The 26,680-nt window shown below is 37.5% G+C and overlaps 1 protein-coding gene across 3 annotated transcripts in view; it reads left to right on the top strand.

Moving 5' to 3' along the window:
• Col14a1 (collagen type XIV alpha 1 chain) overlaps window positions 1-26,680 on the top strand; it is a 198,976-nt gene that overhangs the window by 143,291 nt on the left and 29,005 nt on the right. For all 3 annotated transcript variants that reach the window (XM_026393869.2, XM_026393868.2, XM_026393870.2), the window contains exons 37-42: window positions 2,203-2,256; window positions 5,873-5,968; window positions 7,062-7,115; window positions 7,466-7,519; window positions 22,507-22,560; window positions 23,021-23,092. In XM_026393869.2, coding sequence (XP_026249654.2) covers window positions 2,203-2,256; window positions 5,873-5,968; window positions 7,062-7,115; window positions 7,466-7,519; window positions 22,507-22,560; window positions 23,021-23,092 — 384 coding nt within the window. The remainder of the gene's footprint in view (window positions 1-2,202; window positions 2,257-5,872; window positions 5,969-7,061; window positions 7,116-7,465; window positions 7,520-22,506; window positions 22,561-23,020; window positions 23,093-26,680) is intronic.

Below are 26,680 nucleotides of genomic sequence, written 5' to 3'. Positions count from 1 at the left end.
AGATTGATAATAAGGCATTTATCATTTGTTCAACCAAATTTCAGAGGTAAACAATCCCAAGACAAATGACACTCCTCACCTTCTTCAAGGACCTGGGGTGTGCCAGCTTCCTAGGCTTGCCTAGGCTCTGTTTCTTGGTCCAGTTGGTCAAATCTATTGAACAGGACCATCCTTCTACTTGCAGAGAAAAGCTGGGAAAACAAATGTCTGCCTTTTTTTTTTAGTCTTTCTAGAAGCAGGCATAAAAGGGAAAAGAGGGTCAGGAAAGGTTCCTCCAAAGCCAGCTGACAGTATGTGATACTGATTAAAAACCTTTACCACATAATTAAGAGGCATGTGTCCACACAACACATATACATGTGCATATGCTCATATGTGTATCTCATATGTAAACACAGGTAACCCAATTTAAAAAAGGCCAAGTGTATAAGCAGGTAGTCACTGCTAGGATAAAATGCAAATGGAAAAACTTATGAAAACATATGTAATCAGTAGAATTCTGGGAAGTGAAAATTAAAACAGGAATAAGATATTATTTTTTTTCCAATTACGTTAGTAAAAATGTAAACTTTGGTACTCACCAGTGTTGGTTAAAATTTAAGGAAACAGGGATCCCCTTAAACTATCAGCAGATGCATAAACTAGCACAGCTATTTTTGAGTACAGTTTAATAATATATCTTCATATTCATCACATTTCACCTACAATTTTATTTCTTGGCACCTTCTTCTGAGAAACATCAACATTTTTACTTAAGGGATAGATGAGGATGTTAACTGAAACATTGTTTAAATAATAAAAAGTTTTGGGGGAGGGTAACAATATAACTCAAATAATAAAATAATGGCTAGATAAACTATTACATGTTTAACATGTGGATAATGTTATACATTGGTTATATACAACGGTTAAGAAGAATGAGTTAATATTTATATGATATAATGCAGAAAAAAATCTCTAAAACATATTTAGTTAAAAAATTCAGACCTATATGAAAGGAATGGCATTACATGTTTAAATTATATACATCAAATAATACCACAATAATGTCATAGGCAGCATTTGCTATAGATACATATACACATACATATAATGCAGTTCTGTATATTAAACACCTTGAAGATGAGCAACCAACTGATGTTGATGAGGGAGTGGACTTAAGTGGTTGAAAAGAACAGAGAGAATCTTGAGATCACCTAGAGCAGGGTATTCCCAGGCAGCTTGGGTGTTCTGCTGATGGTGTACAGAACCATCTTCAGTAATCCTGAGCGTTGCATGAAATACATTGGAATCACACAGGATGAAAGTTATCTTGTCTTAAATGATCTGTCAATCCTCCTGCTCAAGTAAAAAGAGAAATTCTATCTGGTTTTACATAGGTCTTTTAATACAGTTACTTCCCTTTTATCAAAGAGCTGGTTCAGACTACAATAGGAGAAAAATCTAGCTCAATTTAATAATACCATTTATATTATATTTATTTTTAAAGTGACCCATGTTTAGAAAGTGATACTTTTTTCCATTTACTGTAATGTCATATTTGATTTTAAAGTAGATTTATTAAATGCAATAGTCAATGAAAATATTCAGAGACTATATATACATATTTATTCATATTCATTAGACATATAAACATATATCCAAATAATATACACACACACATTACATATATAGATATGTATCTACAGATAACTGGTAAACAGTTCAGGTGGTCCATTAATATGTCAGAAATCTTGGAGCAACTTCAAATGACTAATGACTAATCTAATTGTCTTTATTTTCTCTGTAAATAAAAACAATATTATCGTTACTTTCACAGGCTTTTTGCAACTTAATTGAAGAACTGAATCTGAAAGTTATAGTATAGAACCTACATAATTTTAGACCAACAAATATCTTATTATTTTTATTCACGAGTAACAGTAGTCTCATATAAGCATTAAATAAATAAACCTATAATTTTTTCAGGATTTATAAGGATTTGGCATAGAAAGTTTCCTCAAACTATGAAATCATCCACAGGGAGGGCTGGAGCTGGGTGGCAGAGCTCCAGTTACAGAGCATGATGAACATATACCAGTACACAATGTGTGGGCTTTATATAAAATAATAATGACATAATCCAATATTATGAAGAAGAATGAATGAAATGTACTGTTTTGAGATTTGTCTTTGAGCTAATACTTAACATCTGTTTGCCAGGGTGGTCCAGGACTCCGAGGACCCAAGGGCCAACAAGGTGAACAGGGCCCAAAGGTAATATGCACTCTCTGTCTCTCTCCTCCTCCCTCTCTCCCTTCTCCACCTGCCTCAACTAGTTATTGTTTGGAGTTAAGTCTGGCCTAATTTATCTTTGTGACCTATATGAAAGTTGCATCTAGTCCTTTCTTTTTTTATTTTGTAAGTCTCTTGCTTTTTAATAAAAATATTTAGTAATTCAGCCAAAAGAACAATCTCTGGGTCAAAAACCAGAGTGTTAATGTTCTGGGTGGTTTAATCTACAAGGAAGTTGTCTCTTTGAAACATTTTTGTCTTCATCCATCTATAACTAAAATGTATCTTAAGAGGAGTTGTGCAGAATCACAGCTTGACATCAGTCCCTTCCAGGTAATTTCTCAGATTTTATATTCTTCCTCTTCTTTTACCACTGTATATATCAAATACACAGCTTTGCTTTCCATTCTTATTGCTCAAGGCCACTAAGTGTGGTGATTTAGGTTGTATACTGTACAAAAGCGCCAACCAAATAGACCACGCCATGCCAAGCCATGTCAAGAAGCATGTTTTTCTACTTTACACAAAGGCATCCTAAGGACTGGCAGAAGCCCAGCCACTAATTGATTTCAGGTCTCATCCTTTTCTCTCTGTCTTTTGGAAAATCTTCTAACTGGTCTCATGTCTCCAGTGGCTTGACTTTCTGATTGATTCTTCACATCTGCCCCCAGATTATTCTCCCTTAAGTCTATGCTGGATCTTATCATGCTCTTTAAAAACCTGCAGAGATGTGCTATATTGTCTTGAAGATACAATGCACCCTCTTTGGCATGATGTTGAAGGTCCTTTATAATTTGACTTCCCATCTCATTTTCATGATGCTATTCCACATGCTCTCTTCTCCATCCATCTTGCTTGATTTACTGTTTCAATATGGTAACTTATTAAATTTATGTAACATTTACTCATAGAGAAAAGAACATTACAAATTTTTTATTGTCAGTTGGAAACAGATGAAGCAGGGGAAACTGTGGGGATAAAACAGAAATAAATAAAGTTAAACGTAATTAATCAGGTCCTACCCAATTGAAAGCTCAGATCATAAGATGTTTCCCTGTTTGTTTCATCTTCTGGGATAGACTGATGTCTTTCCATAAACTCCATCGCTCACAGCACTGTAAGAAAGGCCCATGGTTGGAGGCCTCTTTTCAAAAGGATGCTGGTTGGTCCTCCTCTGTTGCACCTGCAGGCAAGGCCTGTGAGCTTTTGTGGATTCCTCCCAACACGTCTGTCAGCCTGATTTCATTAATTTTCTAACCTCTTACTGGACAATGGTTCCAATCATGAAGATAAATGAACTTGTAGATGTTTGGTGATCCCAGACTCACCTACTTATTCCTGTTATCCATTTCCACAGGACTGCAACTGATATGGTTTATCTCTGTATGACAATTTTGAAAAATCCCAGATACTAGAATGTAGAAGGTTTTGGAAAAACTCTTATTAGACAAAGAGTGATCACATGCCCACTAGTGTGGAGAGTGTTGGAACAGACTATACCTTCAATATCAAAAGCCCCTTTATGTATTCTGTTTTATATTGTTGCAGAAAATAGTAGAAATTCAGAAGCACAAAGCAACTGTGCTGATGGAACCTTTCAGTCAACTTTGTCTCATATTTTATAGAATGGATTGGACCACCTTCTTTCTGCCCCATTCTTATTCTCCATTCCTTAATAACATTCAAATGATATATTACTACACTGTTATAAATATTAAGCAATATTTATGTCATCTCCTCTCTCCTCCAGTCTATTTTTTTAAATCCAGATTTATTCCTGGATTTATTCAGTGCATTCAGTGCATCCATATCCTCACCTCCCAAACAATTCTAACCAACATATGAATTCGGACCCCCTAAGGATCCTGTGAAATTGCTCTCATTAAAGTCACAAATGATCCATTTGTTACCTATCTTTTGTTTCTTATGTCACTTGAGATCTGTACCATCATTGACTTGCTTGGATACCTTTCTCTTTGAATTTTTTCCTGCTTTGAACTTTTCTTCATCACACCATTTTTATTCTCCTCCTAATTTTAGGCTTTCCCATTTCAGATTCTTTCCCAGGCTTCTCTTCCCCTCCTTTCTACCCAATTTTTATCCAATTTTTATTTACTTTCTCTTTTTCTCTATCAACATATTCTCCTTAATAACTGCAACCATAAATAGATCTTCAAGTACTCCAAAGTTCATTCCAGCTCAGAGCTTGCCTGACTCCTGAACCATTGGACATTTCCTGCGTTTATCTCCATACCACCTAAATATTAACTCAGTCTGCACTTATTATTTTGTATTCTTTGTCCCGAGTCATGGATTCACTAATCTCACATGATACCCAAGTTATATATCCAAAGGAAGTGAAATCAGTATGCCCCAAACATCTGCACTTCCATGTTTATTGCAGCACTATTCACAATAGAAAGGAGTGGTAATAACTCAGGTGTCCATCAGCTGGAGGAGAATATGTGGTACATAAACCATGGAATGCTAATAAACCATAAAAGTGGATAGGATGCTCTCATTAACGACAATGTAGATGGAATTCTGGAGGTCATTATGTTAAATGAAATTATCTAGGCAGTTGAGAGTAAAATCTTAGTTACCAGGGGCTGGGCAGAGTATTGAGGAGATAAAGGTTGGTCAACAGCTCCTCAGTTACAATTAGGAAAAGTAAGTTCTGTTGCACAGTAGGGTAGCTATGTATAATAATACTTACACAGTTGACTGTTTTCACCACAATGAAATGATAGGTATTTGAGGAGATAGCTATGCTTACCCTGATTTGAACATTACACAATGTTTACATGCATCAAAACATTTCATGGTACCCTTTTAATGTGTTCAATTATAATGTTCCAATTAAAAAATAAGATACCCTTTATCTTGGGGGGTCTTATTAAAAAATAGCTTTAGGTGGAGTCACTGAGATAAGGAAGAAGATGAAGTTGAGGATAAGTAGATTTTTCCGGGTCTAAGTTTATAAAGGTGGTATAGTTTAAATCACAAGGTCCTAACTACAGAAGTAAGGGTTGCTGAAGTAGAAAAGATGCCTGATCCAGAAAATAAAGGAAATGAAATAATATTGAGCCTTGGGTCCTTTGGTGGATATTGAGGAGGTTCAGGGTGAGGGCAGAATCAGGATGAGGAAGACAACAGGTAGGCGCAAAATCCTCTGTGCAGAGGAGTGTCCTGAGGGGACTTGACAGAGGTGAGGTGGAGAGGGTGCAGCTCCTCTGCTTCACCTGGAAGGCTGAACCTTCACAGCCCAGGAGGCTGGTCTTGAAGCTTTTACCTCTGTGGAGTTTGTTATGGAGTGTGGAGGGTCTGGTTACTCACATCATAATTATGCCATAATTGGCACAGCATTCTCCTTTGTGGAAGCAAATAAATAAATAAACAAAATTGCAGCAGCCCCTTGTGTTTATTCTTATGGTGTGCTGATGACCTTTTGCCTGGAAGGTAAATAATTTGGTCTTTGTTTTTAATATCTTGGGGAAAATTATAGAGATAAATTATCAGTGCTATAAGTGGAAATAACCTTTTAGGTAGCAGAGGTTCTAACGTACTTCTAGGATGACTTTTCTCCCTTGTATTCTAGGGACCGGATGGCCCTCGGGGTGAAACAGGCCCTCCAGGACCTCAGGGTCCCCCTGGGCCCCAGGGACCAAGTGGTCTGTCCATTCAAGGAATGCCCGTGAGTCTTGTGCACATATTCAGATGGGTTTCATTGTCATCACTCTTCCATGAAGTTATGCAGAAAGAAATTTTGCCCTCTGTCCCTTTGAAAATAATAATTGATTCAGAGTTCCTTCATTAGCTATGGCTACAGTCAATTTTTTGCTCAATGATGGCGGTCTTTGAACAAACAGGTGCACATACCAAGAGTACATACATCTACAAGCATTTTGTCCACAAAGGAAAATCAGGATTTAATATATGTACATTGCTTGTTTGATTAAATTCTTAGTGGATGTGATAACAACCAGGAAGTAACAAATGTTGCACAAATGTAAGCATTTGTTATTGATTTATAGTAACTGTGGATGAAGATTCATGAAAGCTGTTTAATTATGATCTTTATCTCAATTGGCATCAAAGTGCAATCCATTGAGAGTTTTATATTTTAGATGGTATATGTTATACAGCTGCTTTTCTTTAAAAAGATATTTTACACCATTGGGGGAAAAATGTAATTCCATTAACTGATCTTCATTAATGTTACTATAGGAATCTAGATTTGAAGACTAATACTAATCTTAAATTAACATTTGAGACACAGTTTTTAGCAATCTTTGTGTCCCCCTAACTGAAAAGTTTTCCCCTTCAGTGTTGTTTTGCACTTTAGAAAATATTAATATGCCAATTTGTATAATCATACTATTATTAATAGTAAATATTTGTTGTAGGTTACCATCTGCCAGGTTCTGTTTTTGCTTTTCCATTCTGTTTTTCTAGCCAAATACAGATCTCTATAGATATGAGATCTTAAAGTATAAACTACAAATCACATTGAAATATTCAACTTTTCCCCTCATGTATTTACAGTCTCAGCTTAGCCATATGGGACTGTATATTTTGTGTTGAAGCTGTTCTCATGTATTAATGTTCAGTTGGATGGAAGGGTTTACATAGATGCCCTACATTATATGAGAAGTAAAATATACTGTTTGGATGTTACTGTGAAAACAATTTAATATTGAAAATGTTATAACAGTGGGGTGTGCCATGGAGAAAAGACTAAGAATTTGTTTATGTGAACTTCACTCTGCATTCTTTTGGCTATTCAGGGGATGCCAGGTGATAAAGGAGAGAAAGGAGACACTGGCCTTCCCGGTCCACAGGTATTTTATGTTTGTAGTCTGTTGCTCTCAGCTCCAGAACTTTGGCAAGGAGGAAAGGTCGTGGCTTCTGAAGTCAGCTGTGACCTTGACAGTGGTTCCCGTATCAAAGATGTTGGTTTGTGTTCATTTACATTAAGCCCTTTCTAAGAGCCACTGGATGCCCTCAATGTGAGCTCTTGTGGGGGATGTTCCTTTTTGGGGAATAACTTCTGGGTCAGAATTCTAAGTTACCAAGGGTTCCTCTTTTTGCTCATAGATTTGTTTGGAGCCCTTGATCCATTTCAAGGAAGCTGGGTGCTAGGATAAGTCAGGCTTTAAATCTGACTCTTCTGCCCAATTTTTCTACCTAGGGTATGCCAGGAAGTGTGGGTTCACCTGGACGTGATGGCTCACCAGGCCAGAGGGTAAGAATTTACCTAAGGTTGGTTCTTAGCAAAGGGGACTTCTCCCACGTTGCTCTACTGCTGACAAGTTCTTATGTAAGGAAGGTTTTGTTTTTGGTTTTCTCCTGTCAATCTATTCTACCTACTGTGCATCCATTTCCCTTCACTACTGGCCTTCTATGTCCATTTCTTCCATCAAACTTTTCCAAATTAGCAGCATCCCTTTCTGAATGCTCCCAAACTTGAACATAGTTTGCACTTAACTGCACGCACTATTTTAAGAGATTTTTTTTCTAATTCTGTCAAATCTTTAAGACACAAACCTAAAGGAAATCAATAATCTTTAAAGAAATTTAAGGAATATGGTTTATAAAGAAATCTCCATTTATTTAGTATATTTCAATTGTCTCTTCTTTTGACCTATTCAAGTGGATAGCAGTAAAATAAGATATACAAATGGTCAGGAAAGAAGTAAGTTAACATCTGGTATTTACATAGTCAACAAGTTTCCACCAAGCCAGGCGTGAGGTTCTTGTTCTCAAAAAAATACATAGCATATTGGCAGGAAATGCAACTAAATAAGAAATTATATTATATGCTATGATGGGTTAGGACTCTATGAGAATACAAAGAATCCAATCCATGGTTATCTATAACTAGGCTAGACTTAGTGGATCAGGGAAAGCTTCCCACAGGAGCTACCATCTAGGCTGAGACTTGATGGAAAGACAGAAGGTGGCCAGGTAGTAAGGAAAGGAAAACTTGCAAGCAGAGAAAACAGCACAGACTAGGATGGAGGTTGAGAAGAAGGTGGGGCATTCCACCATTGCATATAGTTGAGTGTGGCTGGAGATGAGCTTGCATATGTTTAGATATAAGGAGTTTGTCAAGAGACAAAGCTAGAGAGGTAAACACAAATTCATTTAAAGCATCTATTTTGCCAAGGATTTATGTAAAACAAGTCATTAAATTTTCATCAAGGGAGGGAAGGACCATCTTCTTAATCTGCCACATGTTTACACATGTTTCAACAGCTCCACAGTTTCTAACAAGACTGAATTATAGAGAATGGCAACCACTTAGAGCCAGCAAATAACACATTTGGTGTTCACTGGGGTTTCAGTACAATATTCATGAGGCTAGCAAACAGTTGCAAGGAATACTCAATTAATTCTCTGCTCAAAGCCCGCCTTTAGGTCAGGGCAACTATGCTGCTCAAGAATATGGAAATTATTTTTTTTCCTAGGGAAATGTAGGGATAGGCTCTTAAGTCCCTTCCATTTTTTTTTTAAATATGGAACTTTCATTTGCCTAAAATCTCATAGTAGTCTCTGTTCATCCAATGGAATTAGCATGTAAAACATGTCTAGGTGAATGTCTAAAGAAGTCATTCTGTGAAAGTCAGATTTATGTAGGGCTTTTGCACATGTAGAGGGAGTGTCTAGAAGTATTTATACACCTTGGCACGGAGCTTCAGTTAAGATCCTGTGTGGTTACACACCTAGATTCCTTCGTGGTTCCTGAAGGTCTGAAAACGGCAAGTCCAAAGATTTGGTTGAGTGAGTTTATTTGATTTATCTATGTGTAGAGCACAGTGTTGGCAAAGAACTCCCAAATTAAACATGTTAGATTGGTGTTTGAATCATTTGGTTTTAGAATTCTTTCTTTTAAAATCAATATACCAGCACAGAGTTCTTATAAATATTTTGCTATTCCTCCAAACATGTTGTGTTCTCCTATAGGATTAAAATCTTAGAGCTGTAATAAAGTGATAAGATATCTTGGATTTTATTTTCCTCTCTCCCTCAATCTAGAAATAAAACTTTGAGGGTGTGTCTAATTTCTACTTTGAATACTTGGATAGGAATGGGCTTCCTTTTTAAATATGGTTTTCAGAGAATATTCATTTATTATAGGGCCACATTTAAAATAAAAAGATGGTATAAATCTGATGGTTATTGTTTTAGAAAAAAATATTTGAGGGCAACACCATTCTGGTACACATCTTGAGGGGATACCATCCGCACAAAATGGAACGCTGGAAATGTACAACAGACAGCTCTGCCTGGACCACACATAGTTTTCAATTAGCCGTATCTTAACTGATACACATATAATCTTAACTATAACGTGCCATTGACTACACTCAGTCTGCAAAGAGTTGCTCATTATTGACTGCAGAGAATAGTGAAGAGGAGATAATTTCAATAGTTAAAGGAAATAATTTGCAGACCAACTACCTGGAGGAGATGGAAGGATGGGGTTGGGTCTAGCATGACTGTTCCCTTGGGCCAGAAAAACAAATGGGTCTTCTCACAGATTCTAGAGAAGAAAGGAGGGAAGGCTGTATGAAAACACTCTTATTCAGTCTTGTTTAGTCAAGTGATTGGAGGGCTTAAGTATAGTAAAATTCGAAAACAATAAGATAGATACTGAGGTGGGGTTGTAAGGCAAAAGGCTTGGGGCCAACTTTAATGGGGGTGAACAGAGCTAAGATGAGAACCACCCCAGAAGACATGCTCTGCTGAAGGGACAGGTCTCCCCACTGAGCGCTAGCAGAACGATGAGTCTTGCTTCTGCAAAGTACCTTCCAGAAAATTTCCAAGGAGAGCTTTTTCCAGGGAATCAGGAAGCAAAGCTGGTTTTCCCCTTCACTGTCAGAACTTAGATCACTGAGCAGTACTTCATTTCCCTTGATCCTGAGTGAGCAAAGCCTACTCTAGGCACAGAAGGAAGGAGCTGCAAAGGACGCTTGATGACATCCAGTGAGTGCTTCTGCTCCTTGGAGAGTCACCAAGGGAGGGTCTGCTCTGGCAGTGGTGGCAGGCCACCATTCCTTACTGCACAATCTTTCTTTTAAGTCTTTTCCTTCTCGTGTTAATTTCAAGAACTCAGGGGCAAAGCCTAGCACCATCACCCTGAGTGTTAACTCGGGAAAAGTGAGCACCTCTTTTCTGAAGCCGGTGCCAGTGTTACACGGGAATTTACCTGAAAGATGGGAGATCTTAGCAAGTAATGAGAGAAGGTGAAACATCTCCTCTTTGAATATTTCTAGCTGATTCTGGCTTTTCCCAAGGGGAATCTTGGATTCGAAGAGGCAGCTCTTATTCAACTCGGCCTGAGGCCATAAGCAAGTCCAGCACAAGCTGGACCTCTTCACCCAACAAATTTCCGCCTCTGGCTGGGAAGCCAAAAGACCACTGTGCAGGCCACACTGAACAACAAAGCACGTTCACATTGAACTTCTAAATGCAGTTCTGTGTCCAGGGTTCATTCCCAGTTATTGCAACTAAAACCATTCTGGTCTTATCTTTCTTTTCTGCTGTAAATCTTGTCATTTCCCTCTTATCTCCTTTGTCTCTCTTGGTGTCTGTGAGCTCGGGGGCTCTCTTGTGATTTCTGAGTTCTTCTGGTATATGTTGGACTTTGCAGCCTCCACCTAAGACATCCAGATGGTCGTCCTTAGGGAAACCAGAAAGAACAGATAAAATGATCGATTGAACACTCAATCGATAGATAGATCTAACTGTAAAAAAAAAAATAAAAATAAAAAACAACTGCCTTTCTACTTCTGAGGGTTACTACCAATTATCTGGCCAGTAATCCCAATAGATACTTTAAAATCATGTTTAATTTCCAATTCCTAAAATTTCTTCATAAAGTTAGAGAGAGGAGAAATAGAAGTCATAAAGAGATTTGTTTTTATAGCATCTGGAAGGCACTCGTACAATATGGCCTTTGTGTATATCAAACCCACATAATTAGCAAGCATGTTTCAAGTGTCTTTTCAAGGCAGAATCCAAGAAAATATTTTAGAAAACCAAAATATTGTACTGGAAGGCATAGGATGCTAGCTTCTAACTTACAAGTAAGCTTAGTTCGGGTGCTTCTTTGCCCCCAGGTTACTGCTTCCTGCATACCTATGCCATAACCACAGCCTGCCTTCCTCATCTATAAAAGATGAAATACTGTGGAAAGTATTCTGCATCTGGATGCTGCTGAACCCATGAGGTTACCGAGGAGCAGGATGGTCCTGTGGGGAATGGCATAGACTTCACTCCTAGCCAGTCCTGGGCTTAAACTGTAGCTCATGACACTGGACTAGTTACTTACTGTTTCCAAGACACTTTCCTTGGTTGTAAACAGAAAAATATAATATTTGACTCTATAGGGTTGTTGCAAAGATTAATTTATATAAAGCATTTCCACATGAAATGTTATTTTAGGTATGTTAGTAGTTAGTGTTCACTATTTTTAAGGTAAGCCTAGTGAGCCAGAACATTTTATAATGCCTATACTTGATATATTAAGTGGCTTTAGAAGTTTGTAAAAAAATGTCTAAAAAATGCAAGCTTGGTTTTCTAAAATATTTTCTTGGATTCTGCCTTGAAAAGACACTTGAAACATGCTTGCTAATTATGTGGGTTTGATATACACAAAGGCCATATTGTACTGAATGTCCCATTACGTTAAAAGTGAGAAGGACTTAAAGTGTGCTTGAGAAATTGAGCCTGAGTCAACTATTTGGATTTTATTCCCATCATAAGTGTTAGGCAGTAATGAGAGATTCTTCTACATGATATTTTGTGAAATACTGAGATTCGTGATTATTATCCCCTTGAGTGTCTTCCTGCTTCAGAAAAGGAAATGTAAGATTCTATCATGAAACTTGTGAAAATGATTTGATTTTTTTTCCTTTGTGAGTCTAGATGGATTTTTTATAAAATCCCAGGAAAAAATCCATTCAGTCACAGCAGTGGTAATAGTATATTCAATTGGGACTTGACAGATTATTTTAATAAAAACAGCTGCAACCATAGCCATTAAGAATTGAATATGTGAAAGTGCTTTGCAAAAGTCATGTTCATTAATGCTCAGGATAACCACAAACACTAGGCACTGTTATCCTCACTTTACAGACAAAGAACCTGAAACTCACAAAGTTGAAGGAACTGGAATGCTAGGAAGTGTCAGACTTCCAATACCACACTCTTTCTTTCCACAAAATAATTTTTTTTTACTTAAGTAGAAATTGATGCTTCACCAATAAAAACACAGTTCTTTGATCACTGTACCTTTACCTAGATAGGAGCAAATCTGTGCACATCTTAGAAGGGCACAGCTCCTAGAGCCTTTAGTTCCATGTTCTTACTAGCTTTAGAGATACTTCTACTGCAACTAGAGATGAAAAAAGGAGAAACCACCACAGACATAACAGAAATCCAGAGGGTCATTAGGGACTATTTTGAAAACTTATACTCTAACAAATTGGAAAACCTAGAGGAAATGGATATACACAACCTGCCAAAATTGAGTTGAGAGGACATAGAAAACCTAAACAGACCAATAAATAGCAGTGAGATAGAAGCAGTAATAAAAAGCCTTTCAAAAAAGCAAAACTCAGGACCAGATGTATTCTCAGCTGAATTCTACCAGACTTTTAAATAAGAACTAATGCCAGTGCTCCTGATTATTCAGTGAAATAGAAAAGGATGGAAGATTTCTAAAATCTTTCTTTGAAGCCAGGAAACCCTCATCCCAAACACATCAAGGAAAGAAAACTAAAGACCAATATCCCTAATGAACTTATATGCAAAAATCCTCCATAAAATATTAGCAAATTGTATTTGACAGCATATTAAGAAGATGGTACATCATGACCAAGTTGGTTTTATTACAGGGTTGCAAGGATAGTTTAACATATGCAGTTAATAAATATAATTCACCACATAAATGGAATTAAGGACAAAATCACATAGTCATCCCAGTAGAAGTAAAGAAAGTTTTTGATTTATGACTTAAATCAAATTCATGGCTTACAAAAAACACTGAAGAACCTAAGGATAGAAAGAACCTACCACAACATCAAAAAAAGTTTTATAAAACAAACCCAAGGCCAACATCATAGTGAATGGGAAAGAGTTGAAACTGCTTCCTTTAAAATCTACAATATAACGAGATGTCCATTTTCACCATTCCTACTCATTGTAGTCCTAGAAACAAGCCATAACAACTAAATAAGACTACTCAATGTAGTCCTAGAAACAAGCCATAACAACTAAATAAGAGAAGGAAATAAGGATAAAAATGGAAAATAAAGAAGTTATCAAAATTTGCAGATGATATGATTCTATACTTAGAAGATCCAAAAAGCTCCACCAGAAGACTGATAGAGCGAATAAACAAATACAACAAAGTAGCAGCCTACAAAATCAACAGCTTTCCTGTATACCAATGATGAATCTGCTGAGAAAAATATAAGGAAAGCAACCTCATTCCTAATAACCTCAAAACAAACAAACAAACCAAACAAAAACAAACAAACAAACAACCCTAGAAGTAAATCTAACTAAGGATATGAAAGACCTCTACAATGAAGACTGTTGAATGTTGATGAAACAAATTGAAGAAGACACAAGAAGATGGAAAGACCTCCCATGTTCATGGATAGGAAGAACTAATATTGTTAAAATGGCCAGACTACCAAAAGAAATATACAGGTTCCATGCACTCCCTAGTAAAATACCAATGACATTCTTCACAGAACTGGAAAAAGAAAAACAGTTCTAAAATTCATTTGGAAGTACAAAAGACCCAGAATAGCTAAAGAAACTCTAAGCCAAAAAAAAAAAAAAAAAAAAAAAAAAAAGCAATGCTGGAAGCATCACAATACCTGACATCAAATTATACAACACAGCTACAGTAACAAAAATTGCATGGTACTGACATAAAAACATACAATCACTATGGTAATCATACATAGAGAGACCAATGGCAGAGAATAGAAGACACAGGGACAACACACCTGATCCTGTCGTCTGACCCTTGGCAAAGGTGCCAAAAACATACTTTGGAGAAAAGATAGACTTTTTAAGAAATAGTTCTGGGAAAACTGGTTATTCATATGTAGAAAAAAATGAGACTAGATACTTATCTCTCACCCTACACAAAAGTCAAATGAAAATGTATCAAAGATGAAGAAATTAGACCAGAAACTATGCAATTCTCACAGGAAAATGTAGGATCAACACCCACAATATGTAGGTGTAGGCAGCAGCTTTCTCAATAAGATCCCTAAATCTCAGGAAATAATTCCAAGAGTTAATAAATAGAAAGGCATCAAATTTAAAAATCTTCTGCACACCAAAGAAAATAATTAACAATGTGAAGAGAGAACATACAGAATGGGAGAAAATCTTTGCTATATCCAGAATACATAAAGAATTCAAACTTAACACCTGAAAAGCAAATAACCCAATTTAAAGATGGAAAAATGAACTAAACATACACTTCTGAAAAGAAGAAATATAAATGTCCAACAAATATATGAAAAAATGTTCAATATTATTAGCAGTTAGGTAAATGCAAATCAAAACTACTGAGACTTCATCTCACTCCAGTTAGAATGGCACCCATCAAGAATGCAAACAATAATAAATTCTGAAGAGGTTATGGATAAAAAGATGTAGGATCAACACCCATAGCATACAGGTGTAGGCGACACATTTTACTCTCTTGGTGAGACTGTAAATTAGTACAATCACTATGGTAATCATTATGGAATTTCCTCCAAAGATCATTAAATTCTTTAGTATCTTAAATAATTAAAATTACTATATTATAGAATACATGTGTACCTGTTTTTATAGCAGCACAATTCACAATAGCCAAACTATGAGACCAGCCTTGAAGGCTGTCAATTATGAATGGATAAAGAGAATACACACACACACACACACACACACACACACAATAGAGTTTTATTCAGCCATAAAGAAGAATGAAAATTATGATATTTTCAGGAAAATGGATGGAACTTGAGAACACTATGCTAAGCAAAATAAGCCAAATTCAGAAAGTCGATGCATATGTTTTCTCTCATATGTGGAAGGTAGAGGGAAAAAAAAAGGAAATGTGGGGTGGGCAGGTCTAATATAAATCAAAGGGAGAGCAGTAGAATAAGAGGAAAGGGACCTGGAGAAGGGGGAGAGAAACACTGGGGAATAATATTGCATTCTGTTATGTTGTAGGCATATATGAATATGTAACAGTGAATCCCATCATTATGTAAAACTACAATACACGAATAAAAATATGAATAAAAGAGAAACATCTATAGGGCTATAGGAATAGCAGAAATAACATCTACTTTACATTCTAGTCTTAATGTTGTCCTTGAAGATCTGGCCAGATATTTTATATTTGAAAATCAACAATTCTACCACTGATGTCAGCAGCTTGTTGTGTTATGTTTTGTTTTTTTAATATACAGATTCCTGGACTTCAACCTCAGAGATTCAGATAGAGATGGTCTTAGGCATGACTTAGGAATGCATAGTTTTAAAAAGCTGAATGATTCTGATTATCAACTAGGTTTTGGAATCACTGGCTAATATATTATGTAAGATCTATTGTATGTCAAAGTAATTTCTTTGGTGGAATATGATTGATGTTTGTGTTTTAATTTTACTTTAATTCTCTGAAGTCATCACTACTTATCACTAAAAATATCTATGTTTATATTTTATATATCTATTTAAGTTGTATATAAATATCACATACACACACGTACCCTATACATACATGTTTAATGTATGTGTCTTTGTGTTACTGCAAATTCCTCAGTGAGACCCAACATGGTATCATACATAAGGATCCATCCTGGATCTTTGGCCTGGATCATTGTTTATAGGCTCTGTTTGCTGCTTGGCCTCTTAATTTGGTGTTGGTCTTAATCCTGTATAACAAGTAGCAGCCTCACTTCTGCTGGCTGACTGCCACACTGGTCTGCTCACAGCAGTCCAGAGTCACGCCACAGTTTTGCAACTATGCATCAGGGGTTTCTTCAAGTATTTCTGTAGCCTTTGCTACTTGAGTCTGGCCAACTCTTCAAATTCCAGCTGCTTGCAGATCTCACTCCACCAGTTGAAGGACCTTCACAATTGGCCGTGTTCCAGAATGTTGAAGCTAGTATCCATTGTAGGCTTCAGAGAAGGCAAGGGTGATTGAGTAAGGAGTTCTGCCTGCTATTTCTAATACCACAGACATAGTATGTTGGCTGCTGACTTCAATCTCAGTTGCATCACTAGTAGTGGGCAAGTGGGTTTTATCCTTCAGATGATATAGGCACAGAACCTAGAAACCATAAACTTTCTAAGAGCCTACAAAAAAAAAAGCCTACAAAATTTTTTTGAAACTTGAAAAAAGCATATATATTTGCTCTAGAGTATGGAAAATAAAACTGAAAATTGGAATTAATAAATGTTTAATTAAATGTTTATAAAACACCACCTTGCCAGTTTCAGCCATAGGTACATTTAGTGTTTATTAGAACATTAGTAGTTTTGAAAGTAAATTATAGGTAAATTGTGTTTTGCTAACAAATTATAGCCAACCATAACTAACTAATGTACTCATAGCCAAATGTTTTAAAATATAAATTTAAAAAATCCTTTCAAGTTTTTATAGGAGAATTATTTTTAATGTGGGATATGGGTGTATATTAATATTTTGAGGTGGGAATACCAAAAAGGGAAAAAATTCCTGGAGCTGTTGGTGTTATAAAACATCTCTGTGTGTGGCTGATTTCATGCACTTTAAAAATACATATTTGTCAGCTTAAGTGCAGCCCATCTTATGCTTATAAAATTTCTATTTCCAAATATTCATTCTGTTACTTAACTAAGGATTTCTACTTTTTATGAGGATACTTAATTCATAAACACACTTCTCAGATTGCTCTCTGCTATGAAAAGGAAATTTTATAGATAAAGGAAAGTTTGGGGAAATCTGAACACATTTTTCTCTGTTAATGGTTGAAAAATATTTTGTAAACTTTGGTTGCAGTTCTACTATGTCATAAAGCTAGAATCTGCCAATTATTTTTCCTTATAAAAATGCACATATTTTTCTAAATTGCACACTTTACCAAAAATTTCTTTTCACCAAGTTCTTTGCTTTTATATAAAAAGTTTCTGCTATTGCTGCTCACTTAGGGATGAAGAGGTGAGAAATGGGGCCTGAGCCTATGTAGGAGTTAACCCTCTTGCCCAGCATCTGCTGCCGTGCAGGAACACAGTGGTACCTAAGGAGGGAGACCCATGCAATGAGTGTGTCTTTGTCCATTGTATACTGCTACAATAGAACACTTAAGACTAGGGGATTTATAAAGAGCAAAACTTATGGTGACAGAGACTCTAAAGTTCATAACTGAGGCGGTGCATCTGATTCTTGCTGTGTCATAATGTGGCACAAGGCATTGTGTAGGAAGCAAGAAAGCAGGAGAGGGTCAAACTTGGCTTTCTATTAAGCCCATTCTCATGACAACAGCATCCATCCAGTCATGAGGGCACCTTTCATAAAGGTCCTGTAGCCCAGCACGTGTATTCTGGGGACACACTCAAACTACAGCAGAGTCTACCCATCCTGAGTCAGTTGATTTAAATGCCATGTCTTCTGTGAACACTTCCTTGTGTCCCCAAGCCTGGGTTATGGCTCTTCCCATATGTTTCCATGGAACTCTCTGGTCTACCATCATAGCAGCTTGTTGGTTGGTCCTTTTCATTGTTTGAAAAACCATGTGTTCCTCGGGAAGTGACTGTCTTTTTCATTGTCATTAACTCCAAATCTAGCAGAACACCCAGCAGGAGGTAGTTCTGCAAGCATTTCTGAGTTATGTGACTAATGTGAAGCTTACAGAGAAAAATATTTCAAAGATAAATTTACTGTTATAATCCAGAAGTTAAAAAATCAAATTATTTTATGAGTTGCAAAATAGGAGCCTCTTTTATTTTCTAGGGATATGGAGAATTTTGGAAAATGGCTTTGACTGTAGCATTAAGGCTAACATCCTCTCAGTTATGATGTTTTATAACACAGAAATTTTAATTTGGGTTGATGAAAACAGATAATACACAGTAGACTTAAGATTACCTTTATTTTTGAACTTTTAAATCTAATAACGTTCAATTGTTTATGATGATCCAAGAAGAAAAGTGCCAGAATAACATATACTATAGTGGATGCTGTTGATACCCTGATTAGATCCCCTTTATCTGGCAGCAACCCCTAGCTTCTGTGAGTGTTGACTGCTACCAATTTTCCTCTTCCCCAAAGAATCACCCTTGGAAATGCCATATCTGTCCCTGGACAGTGACTTTCCATGGGTCAACTCTGATCTGTAATTCATACTACAGAGCTTCTCATGGCATCAGGCTGAGAACAAACTTGAGATAATTCACTTCTCCACCTGGATTCTTCTATCCTCTCCTGCTTCTTTCACTGTTACAAGTTTCTTTCAAGAACACTCCTGCAATAAATCAGCTACACAGGAATCCATTTCTAGTTTCCTTGGAAACTGCCCCTTTTAAATTTAATATATTAAATGCTTTAATGTATTAGTAATACATAGACATCTTTTTTATTTTTTTACATTTTATAAACCTAAATGGAAATTTTGGCTTCTGATGTTAGATGATTCCTGAGATTCCTGATATCTTCCTACATTCTTTTTGAGGGTTCAAGATCAAGGAGGACTGATGCCTGCAATTCCCCCTGCCCTATACATTTCCATACTCGTCATATCTCCAAGAAACATTTATTTATTTATCATGATAAGCATAACACTTCTTCTAGGAGCTTCAATTTTATTCAAGTTAAATGTTTATTAGTACCTATTTTATGCCAAAAATGTCCTAGGAAGGTGTTATGAATGTAAGAAAGAATAACATAATTTCTGCCCTAAAAATAGGAAGTAGAAACTTTGGGGATACTGATGTGAAAGAATACAGAGCAGACATCTTTTTTAGGATGCATTTGTTCCCATTAAAATACTAGGTCCATCAATCCCTAGCACCACACATACACACAAAAGTCTAAAAATACTAGGTCCTCCTACTGCAAATTAAGCTCCTTGGTAAGAACACACTACATCATCTTCTCTTCCAGGTGAAACACTCAGGGTCTATAAATCAGGTGGACTGAAACCTGTTCATAGCAGTGTCCTTATAATGTCATCATAGACCCTGGGCACAGAGCCATGTTGCTTTTTTAAATTCCTTTACACATCATGGCGAGAGGAGTGCAATGTGTTATTTCCTGTACATCCTCCTTGGAACAATGCAATTTTCTGCAGGCTTCTTTTTAAAAAATCTGTCATGGCTCTCCTCCCTCTGTGATTAAGTTTGTCCCTCTTAGTATTTGCATTTTTTTCCTTCTGGCATGGCCTAGAAACAGTCAGGGAATATGTTTGGATTGCTGGGCAGTCGAGGTGGCTGGGTGTCATGTGTGGGCTCACATGTGGATGCATGTACCCTGCCTATCTTGTGCTAGAAGACATTTAAGACAGGAAGCAAAAGAAGCCCTTTTAAAAATGTTATCTTAACTTACTGAATATGTGTCTAAAGGCCATTTTTTTCTTATGAGAAACTCAACTAATAAAAAGGAATATGTTATCAAAAAGATTTTTTTTTGACAGCTAGATTTCGTAACTTGTTCTTGGCTCCAAGTTTTCTTACTTGGAGGATGAGGGATTTGGACAGAATGAGTTCTAGATTTCTGTTCATCTCTCACCTATTCTGATTTTTATATGCCTTTCTTCCTGGACATGCTACATTTAAATTTCCTTTGAAATGATTTTTTTGTTTTTTTGAGGACTGGGGATATAGCTCAGTTGGTAGAGTGCCTGCCTTGCATGCTCAAGGCCCTGGTTCAATCCCTGGCATCCCCCACCCCAATAAAGTTCATTTATTTAAAAAATAAATGAATAAATAAAACAGTAACTTTTTTCCTACTAAGGTCAGATTAACTTTTGTTGTTTCGTTAGCAGATCCAAGGCAGGTTGTATGTGTGTAACTTAATCTGTATCAGGGCTTACCACTGGAGACTTCTCAGATTTATTACTATTTTTTTACTACAGCAAAAGAACAGAAATAGTAAAAAACACAAAGCAAAATAATACTAGCTTTTATATCAATATTGGATAACACTATAACCCTAAAATCTAAGTGTTTTTTTTTAGTTGTAGATAGACACAATACCTTTATTTTATTTATTTATTTTTATGTGGTACTGAGGATCAAACCTAGTGCCTCACACATGCTAGGCAAATGCTCTACCAACTGAGCTACAACCTCAGCCCTCTAAGTGGTCTAAAGCAATACAATCAAATAGAATGAAATAAAATAAAACTGTATTGCTTGTTGACAGTCCAGTGCTGTCCTCAAGGCTAGGTGGAGGAGAAAGGAGGGCATTTTCTGCTCCTCACAGTCATTCAGGGACTTTTTTTTTATGAAACCTTTTTTAAAAATTTTTATTGGTTGTTCAAAACATTACATAGCTCTTGACATATCATATTTCATACTTTAGATTCAAGTGGGTTATGAACTCCCATTTTTATCCCGTATACAGATTGCAGAATCAAGTCGGTTACACATCCACAATTTTACATAATGCCCTATTAGTAACTGTTGTATTCTGCTACCTTTCCTATCCTCTACTATCCCCCCTCCCCTCCCCTCCTATCTTCTCTCTATCGATTCAGGGACTTTGGGTCTTTCTTGGAACACACTTATCTTCAACATGTGACTTCTAGAGTTGCTTTGGAAGGGGAAAAGAAAGTAGAAAATCACTCAAGGAAATGTTTATGGCCAGAACTGGAAGTGGCCCTTTTCTATTAGCCAGAATTCAAGCATGTGGCTCCAACATGATTGTGAGGAAGCTTCAAAACCTGACCAAGCAATGTACCCTGGAAGACCAAGGAAGCCAGGAACGCAGGAGGGCTCTAGCTTTCTCTTCCTTCTCTGGAGTGATGAGGTTGAAGTGATGAAAGAGCCTTTATGACCAGCGTTTTTCATATACAGACATCCTACCCTGCTCCATGCCATCTCTCACAGCCTCTCCTGTCCTCATTCCACTGACCTTTACCATCTTTTACTTGACATTTTGTGGTGGGAGAGATAATGAGAATATGGATGAGGTTCCCCAAGAAGATGCATTTTCCTAAGTAAAATAAAGAAAAGAGAATCTCATAAAAAGATTGGAGAGATGTCAGAAAGGGAGTTGAGAGAGGCATTAGGAAAGCTGGATGAGGTAGGGTTCAATTGATATGAGATGGGAAATGATGATTTCAATAGAAGTCAAGTCCCATTGTGAAAACTCTATTTGTCCTTGCAGTAGGAGGTAATGTTTTGAACAAAATTTTATGAAGTTATTATAAAATTTAGATTGAAGACCTCATCTTATGGTAACTGCATTGGAAAATCCAGCAGTCACAATTAAGAACTAAAATCATTTAAGAGTAAGTCATTCCAGCTCTTATATACTCACATAACCACCACCCCCCCAGCCCACATACACACACACAAATATCCAGTAACTTAGGAAGATGCTTTTAAAAAGAACATCCATCATTTTCTTTCTGCCTTACACTCTTCCAGCATGGAATGGGAACATACATGTCTCCATTTGTAAGCCCATGATGACAGACATCACCATGTCAGATCCATATCCTTGAAGTAGAAAGCTTCTCCTATTCTCATTTTCTCTCCCAGTCTGCTCCTGGAGTTGCAGAGTTTTCAATATTGCAATTTTCCTGTTGCAATAGAGATTTCTGGTAGGTATTCCTTGCTTAAGAACCTTAGGTCGTGAAAGACACTAATTCATCATTTTGTCTGGTTATTAACTACAAAAAAATTGATCCTCCTCATTTGTTATGCATGGTTTAATAAAAACATTTTCTTGAAACAAATTCCTGTTTAAGTTTATAAGTGGCATTTTTTTACACCCAAAATTCTTGCACTGAACAATTTAGTGGAGCCAACAGACACAAAGGTCTTGCCAAGAATGATTCTCACGAAGAGTTTGAAAACAGTGAACCCTTGGTAGTCCAGAGTGAATCCTTGGTACTCCACCTCCCTCCCACCACAGATATTAAAAGGAATTAGATGAGCCCATTCTGAAAGTCATGTAAAGTACCCCCTTAGTTGACACAATGTGTTTCTTTTCCCCAGGGATTTCCTGGAAAGGATGGTTCCTCTGGCCCTCCGGGACCACCAGGGCCCATTGTAAGTATTTCCAGAAACTACTGGGTGTACTCTTCTTTAAGTCATTTCATTTCTTTTGAGAATTTTCATTCTGTCAGAACTTTTACTCAACAGCCATCTCTCCTATGGTATAACAACTTGTCCCTTGGTATAGAGTTCACCTTAAAGCGCATTCTTTAAAAATAATATATCCATATGGCTTGATAATTCTATCTCCGTGACACTGCCACCTTTATTGATTTAGCTTTTAGTCAACACAGGTAAGGCTTGAATGTGAAAGAACCATACCTGGCCAATAGTGTAGAGACTTAACATCTTCCCATCTTTGGCAGTTGGGAATAGGAATGAACAGAGCTCAGAAGCCTTGATAATAAGGGGTAGGAGGCTGTCATGTGTTTGTGACCCTTGCTTGAAAGTTGGCTGTCATAGATGAGAATGTGTGAGTCCTCACCTTTGTTCCATTTTCCTACCTCTCTATTAGGGCATTCCTGGAGCCCCTGGAGTCCCCGGGATCACAGGCAGCATGGGACCACAAGGCGCCCTGGGGCCACCGGTGAGTTTGTAGCAGTCGCTGATCAGTCACCACATTATTTCTGTGTCTAATTTTGCTGCCACGTCCATTGGTCAGAAACCTTTATTTAGTATTGGACTCTAGGATTCCACAAAGGAACCTGGAGAAGCTCCTAGAATAAAGATTTAAGTTTGGGTTGTGCATATGTCATGGCCAAAGTCAAACAATCCTGATGGAATGATCAATCATGATTTTGCTTCTATGTTTCTGTTGCTTGTTATTCTGTATTTGCCTAAGTTAACTCAATGTTATCCTTGCAAGGATTTGGTACAATAGCTAGGTGTTCATCAAGTCTGGCTCCCAAGAGAAAAAAAAAACCACAAAGCTCAAGGAATTCATGGTTTAATGAAAGTAGGAATAGATTTTGCTTTGCTAAATTCCACCAGGAAGACAAAACTTTTCATTAAAACAGATACTCATAAATGATCAGTGGTGTAAGTGGAAGCACAATGACCAGTTCCTTACCTCCCATTTTTGTGCTTCTTGTCTCCTGGGTTGGTGTTTAAATGTAAACAGTGTGAGGGGATGGGTTCGGGAAGATGGGGAAGATGTGGGTGGGAGGGAGGACCAGTGAACACATCGGTTTCCTCATTTGTAAATGAGGTGATTGCATTCTGAGGTCTCTGAGGCTACACTTCCTATTTTCTATGACTTGCAAGCAGTTCCTTCTAGGTATTGGTACTAGCAATCTGATATCATCTGTGTTGTACTAAGTCCATGACCATAAATGAAAGCAATTGAAGTACAGGCATGTATTACAGAAAACATGCTGAGAGGTTGTGGCACAGTGTAATCTGATGGATGAGGATAGGAAAAGGTGATGGGTTAGATTTCTATTGATTCTTAATGGACTATTGCAATCTCAGCGGCTTGCAACAACACAGATTTACTGTCTTACTGGTCTGTAGGTCACAAGTCTAGCCCTGGTCTCACTGGGTTAAAAGCATGGTGCTGGTATTTCCTTTCTGGAGGCTCTAGGGAAGAGTCTAATTCCTTGACTTTCTGACTTCTAAACACTGCCCACATTCCTTGGCATATGGCCCACTTCCAGCTTCAAAGCCGACAGTGCTGTCTGCATCTCTCTGACCCTTTCTCCAGAGTCACATCTCTCTCTGATCACAGAGGAAAGGTTACTGCTTTTAAGAACCTATGTGATTACATTCGGCCTACCCAGATAATCTTAGATAATCTCTCAGATAATCCTCAAATCCTTAACTAAATCCCATTTGCAAAGTCCCTTTTGCTGCATAAGGTGACACATTCACAGGTTTGGGGATTAAGTGTGAACATTTTTAGGGGCTTTTTCCTGCCTGCCATGGTGAACAAGACTTAACAGAAGTGTTGGCTCTGATTCAGAAGGTGCCTCACTTTCTCTCTCTACCAGTTAGTCCTGTTACTGCTTATTCTTGAATCTCATTTCAATAAAATTGTTTTATCCTCTGAGGCCTTTGCAGGCTATGATTCACATGGAACATACTCTCACACACACACACACACACACACACACAAGGTATGCACATAAAAATGCATCTGGATTTCAGCAGACACATTCTAACTTGTACATGAAATAAGTCCTATCCCTAGCAGTCACTTTTCAAAGCAGTATACTTATTCCAGCTGCATTGTAGTTGTCCGAAACACTTTTACATCTCTTCTTTTTAAATCAAACTATCAGGTAACAGAAAAAAAAACTGGATAGCTTTATCTTCAGACATTTTATTATTTTTAATCCAAAAAGATGTCATTAAGCATGATTCTATACATAGAAACATACACTGATACCCACATGTGAGCACTTACAAACACACACACACACACACAGTCTCTATTATCATTTCATCACAAGCTTATCTTTTCATTTGACTCTAGGCTATTCATTTTTAGGAAAGAGACTTACAAATGTTCTGTCTGCTACTAGGTTTCAGTCTGCTTTATAAACTGCTTCTAGAAGCTAGAGTTCCATAACATGTCAGCAGGACTTTGGGACCAATGTTAGAGGCAGTTCATATGTAGCCCAAAAAAGATATAGGAAACATTAGGCTAGCAAAGACTTCAAAGCATTCTGAAGTACAACCAGAAAAATACCAAAGTACCACTTGAACTTGGTTAGGCAGTAAACAGACATATCTTCTTGTTCTTATTGACATCTCCTAAAACTAGTTTCCCTTGATTAAGCTAGCAAAGATCCTGATGCAAGTAGGAAAGGTCTAAGGAATAAAGAGCAGGAGCTGGGAGCTCTGGGGGAGTTTTAGTAGGGTGTGGAGGAGTAAGACCTGGAATATGTTAATAAGTATAACGTCACCTCATGAACTCACCTGGCGTTTTGTGGTGCAGAATTGGACTCAAAATATGGGGCATATAGAAATACCTGGCTGGGCATACAATCTCAGCTACTCAGAAGGTTGAAACAGGAGGATCACAAGTTGGAGGGATAGCTGGAGAAACTTTAGTGATATCCTGTCTTAAAATTAAAAACAAAAAATAAAAAAAAGTTTGAGGATATAACTCAGTGATGGAAAGTCTGGTTTCAATGCCCAGTACTGCAAAAATAACAGCATTTTTTGCTCATAAATAAAACATTTGTTGATGGTATTTTTGTTATAAATCAGCAGAAAAGTAATTGTCAGAGATGGAAACCATTTGGTCTATAGATACTGGGTGAGGATCCACAGTAGGATTTCCCATCAGGAGCAAGTTGTTCTCTGAACTGTCCAGCCAGGCTTTCCCCTGCCTGGGGCTGCCATTGCTCACATGCCTGCTGGTTGCCAGGCTGGAACAGTGCTAAAGCAGACTCTGTGTCACGGTGCTGAGACCTTCATTGATTTCCCGTAGATGTCTGTCTAGGAAGGCGAGGGAAAGAGACCAAGAGGGACAGACTGTACCACTGAAAATAGCAACGTGCTTCCCCACAGTGTGTGCCAGAAATGCTTGCTTTCCTGTACTCTGCCTCCAGCTGCCAGCTCCCAAGGACAGATGTGCATTAGTGTTGCTGAGTTTTTAAGCACCAGCTTGAATACAGTGCCTCCCTGCAGTGGGGCAATGCAGGATGGGGGTCATGACAGGAGGGGCTCCTTGCTGCTGGGGCCAGGTGCTTAGCTTGATCTCAATATAGGTAGGCCATTTAAAAGTTCTGTGTTAGAATTCAGGATTCATGGGTTCTAGATGTGACTCTGGCCATCCAACTATGGGAGGCACATAACTTAAAGAAATCACCGAGCCTTTCTAAACATCAGGTCTCTAAATCAGTCATTTATATGTGATGAGTAGGCTCAGTGTGTGCAGGATTACATGGTGCAGAGGAGTCATGAAGGGTATAAGAGGTGACCAAGACTATTCCACATGAAAAAAAGTCATGGAAAGTGTAAAGAGAAGGGCATTTTTATATAAGAAGCTATAATGCAAGGCAGAAAATGTCAAGTGCCTCAAGGGAAAGACAAGGAGTTTTCTATGAAAGTTCCATTGAAGGAGAGAAGTGAGAGAGGGGAGAGGAGAGAATGCCCTCAGCTGGGGGTGGTGTAAGGGCTACAGAAGGATGCAGCCATTTCAGTGGGATCTTGAAATATGGGTAGA

This window comes from Urocitellus parryii, chromosome 7 (genome assembly GCF_045843805.1).
Source record: "Urocitellus parryii isolate mUroPar1 chromosome 7, mUroPar1.hap1, whole genome shotgun sequence".
Lineage (NCBI taxonomy): Eukaryota > Metazoa > Chordata > Mammalia > Rodentia > Sciuridae > Urocitellus > Urocitellus parryii.
The sequence above is the reverse complement of the archived record's forward strand: the minus strand, read 5'-3'. Positions and strand labels throughout refer to the sequence as shown.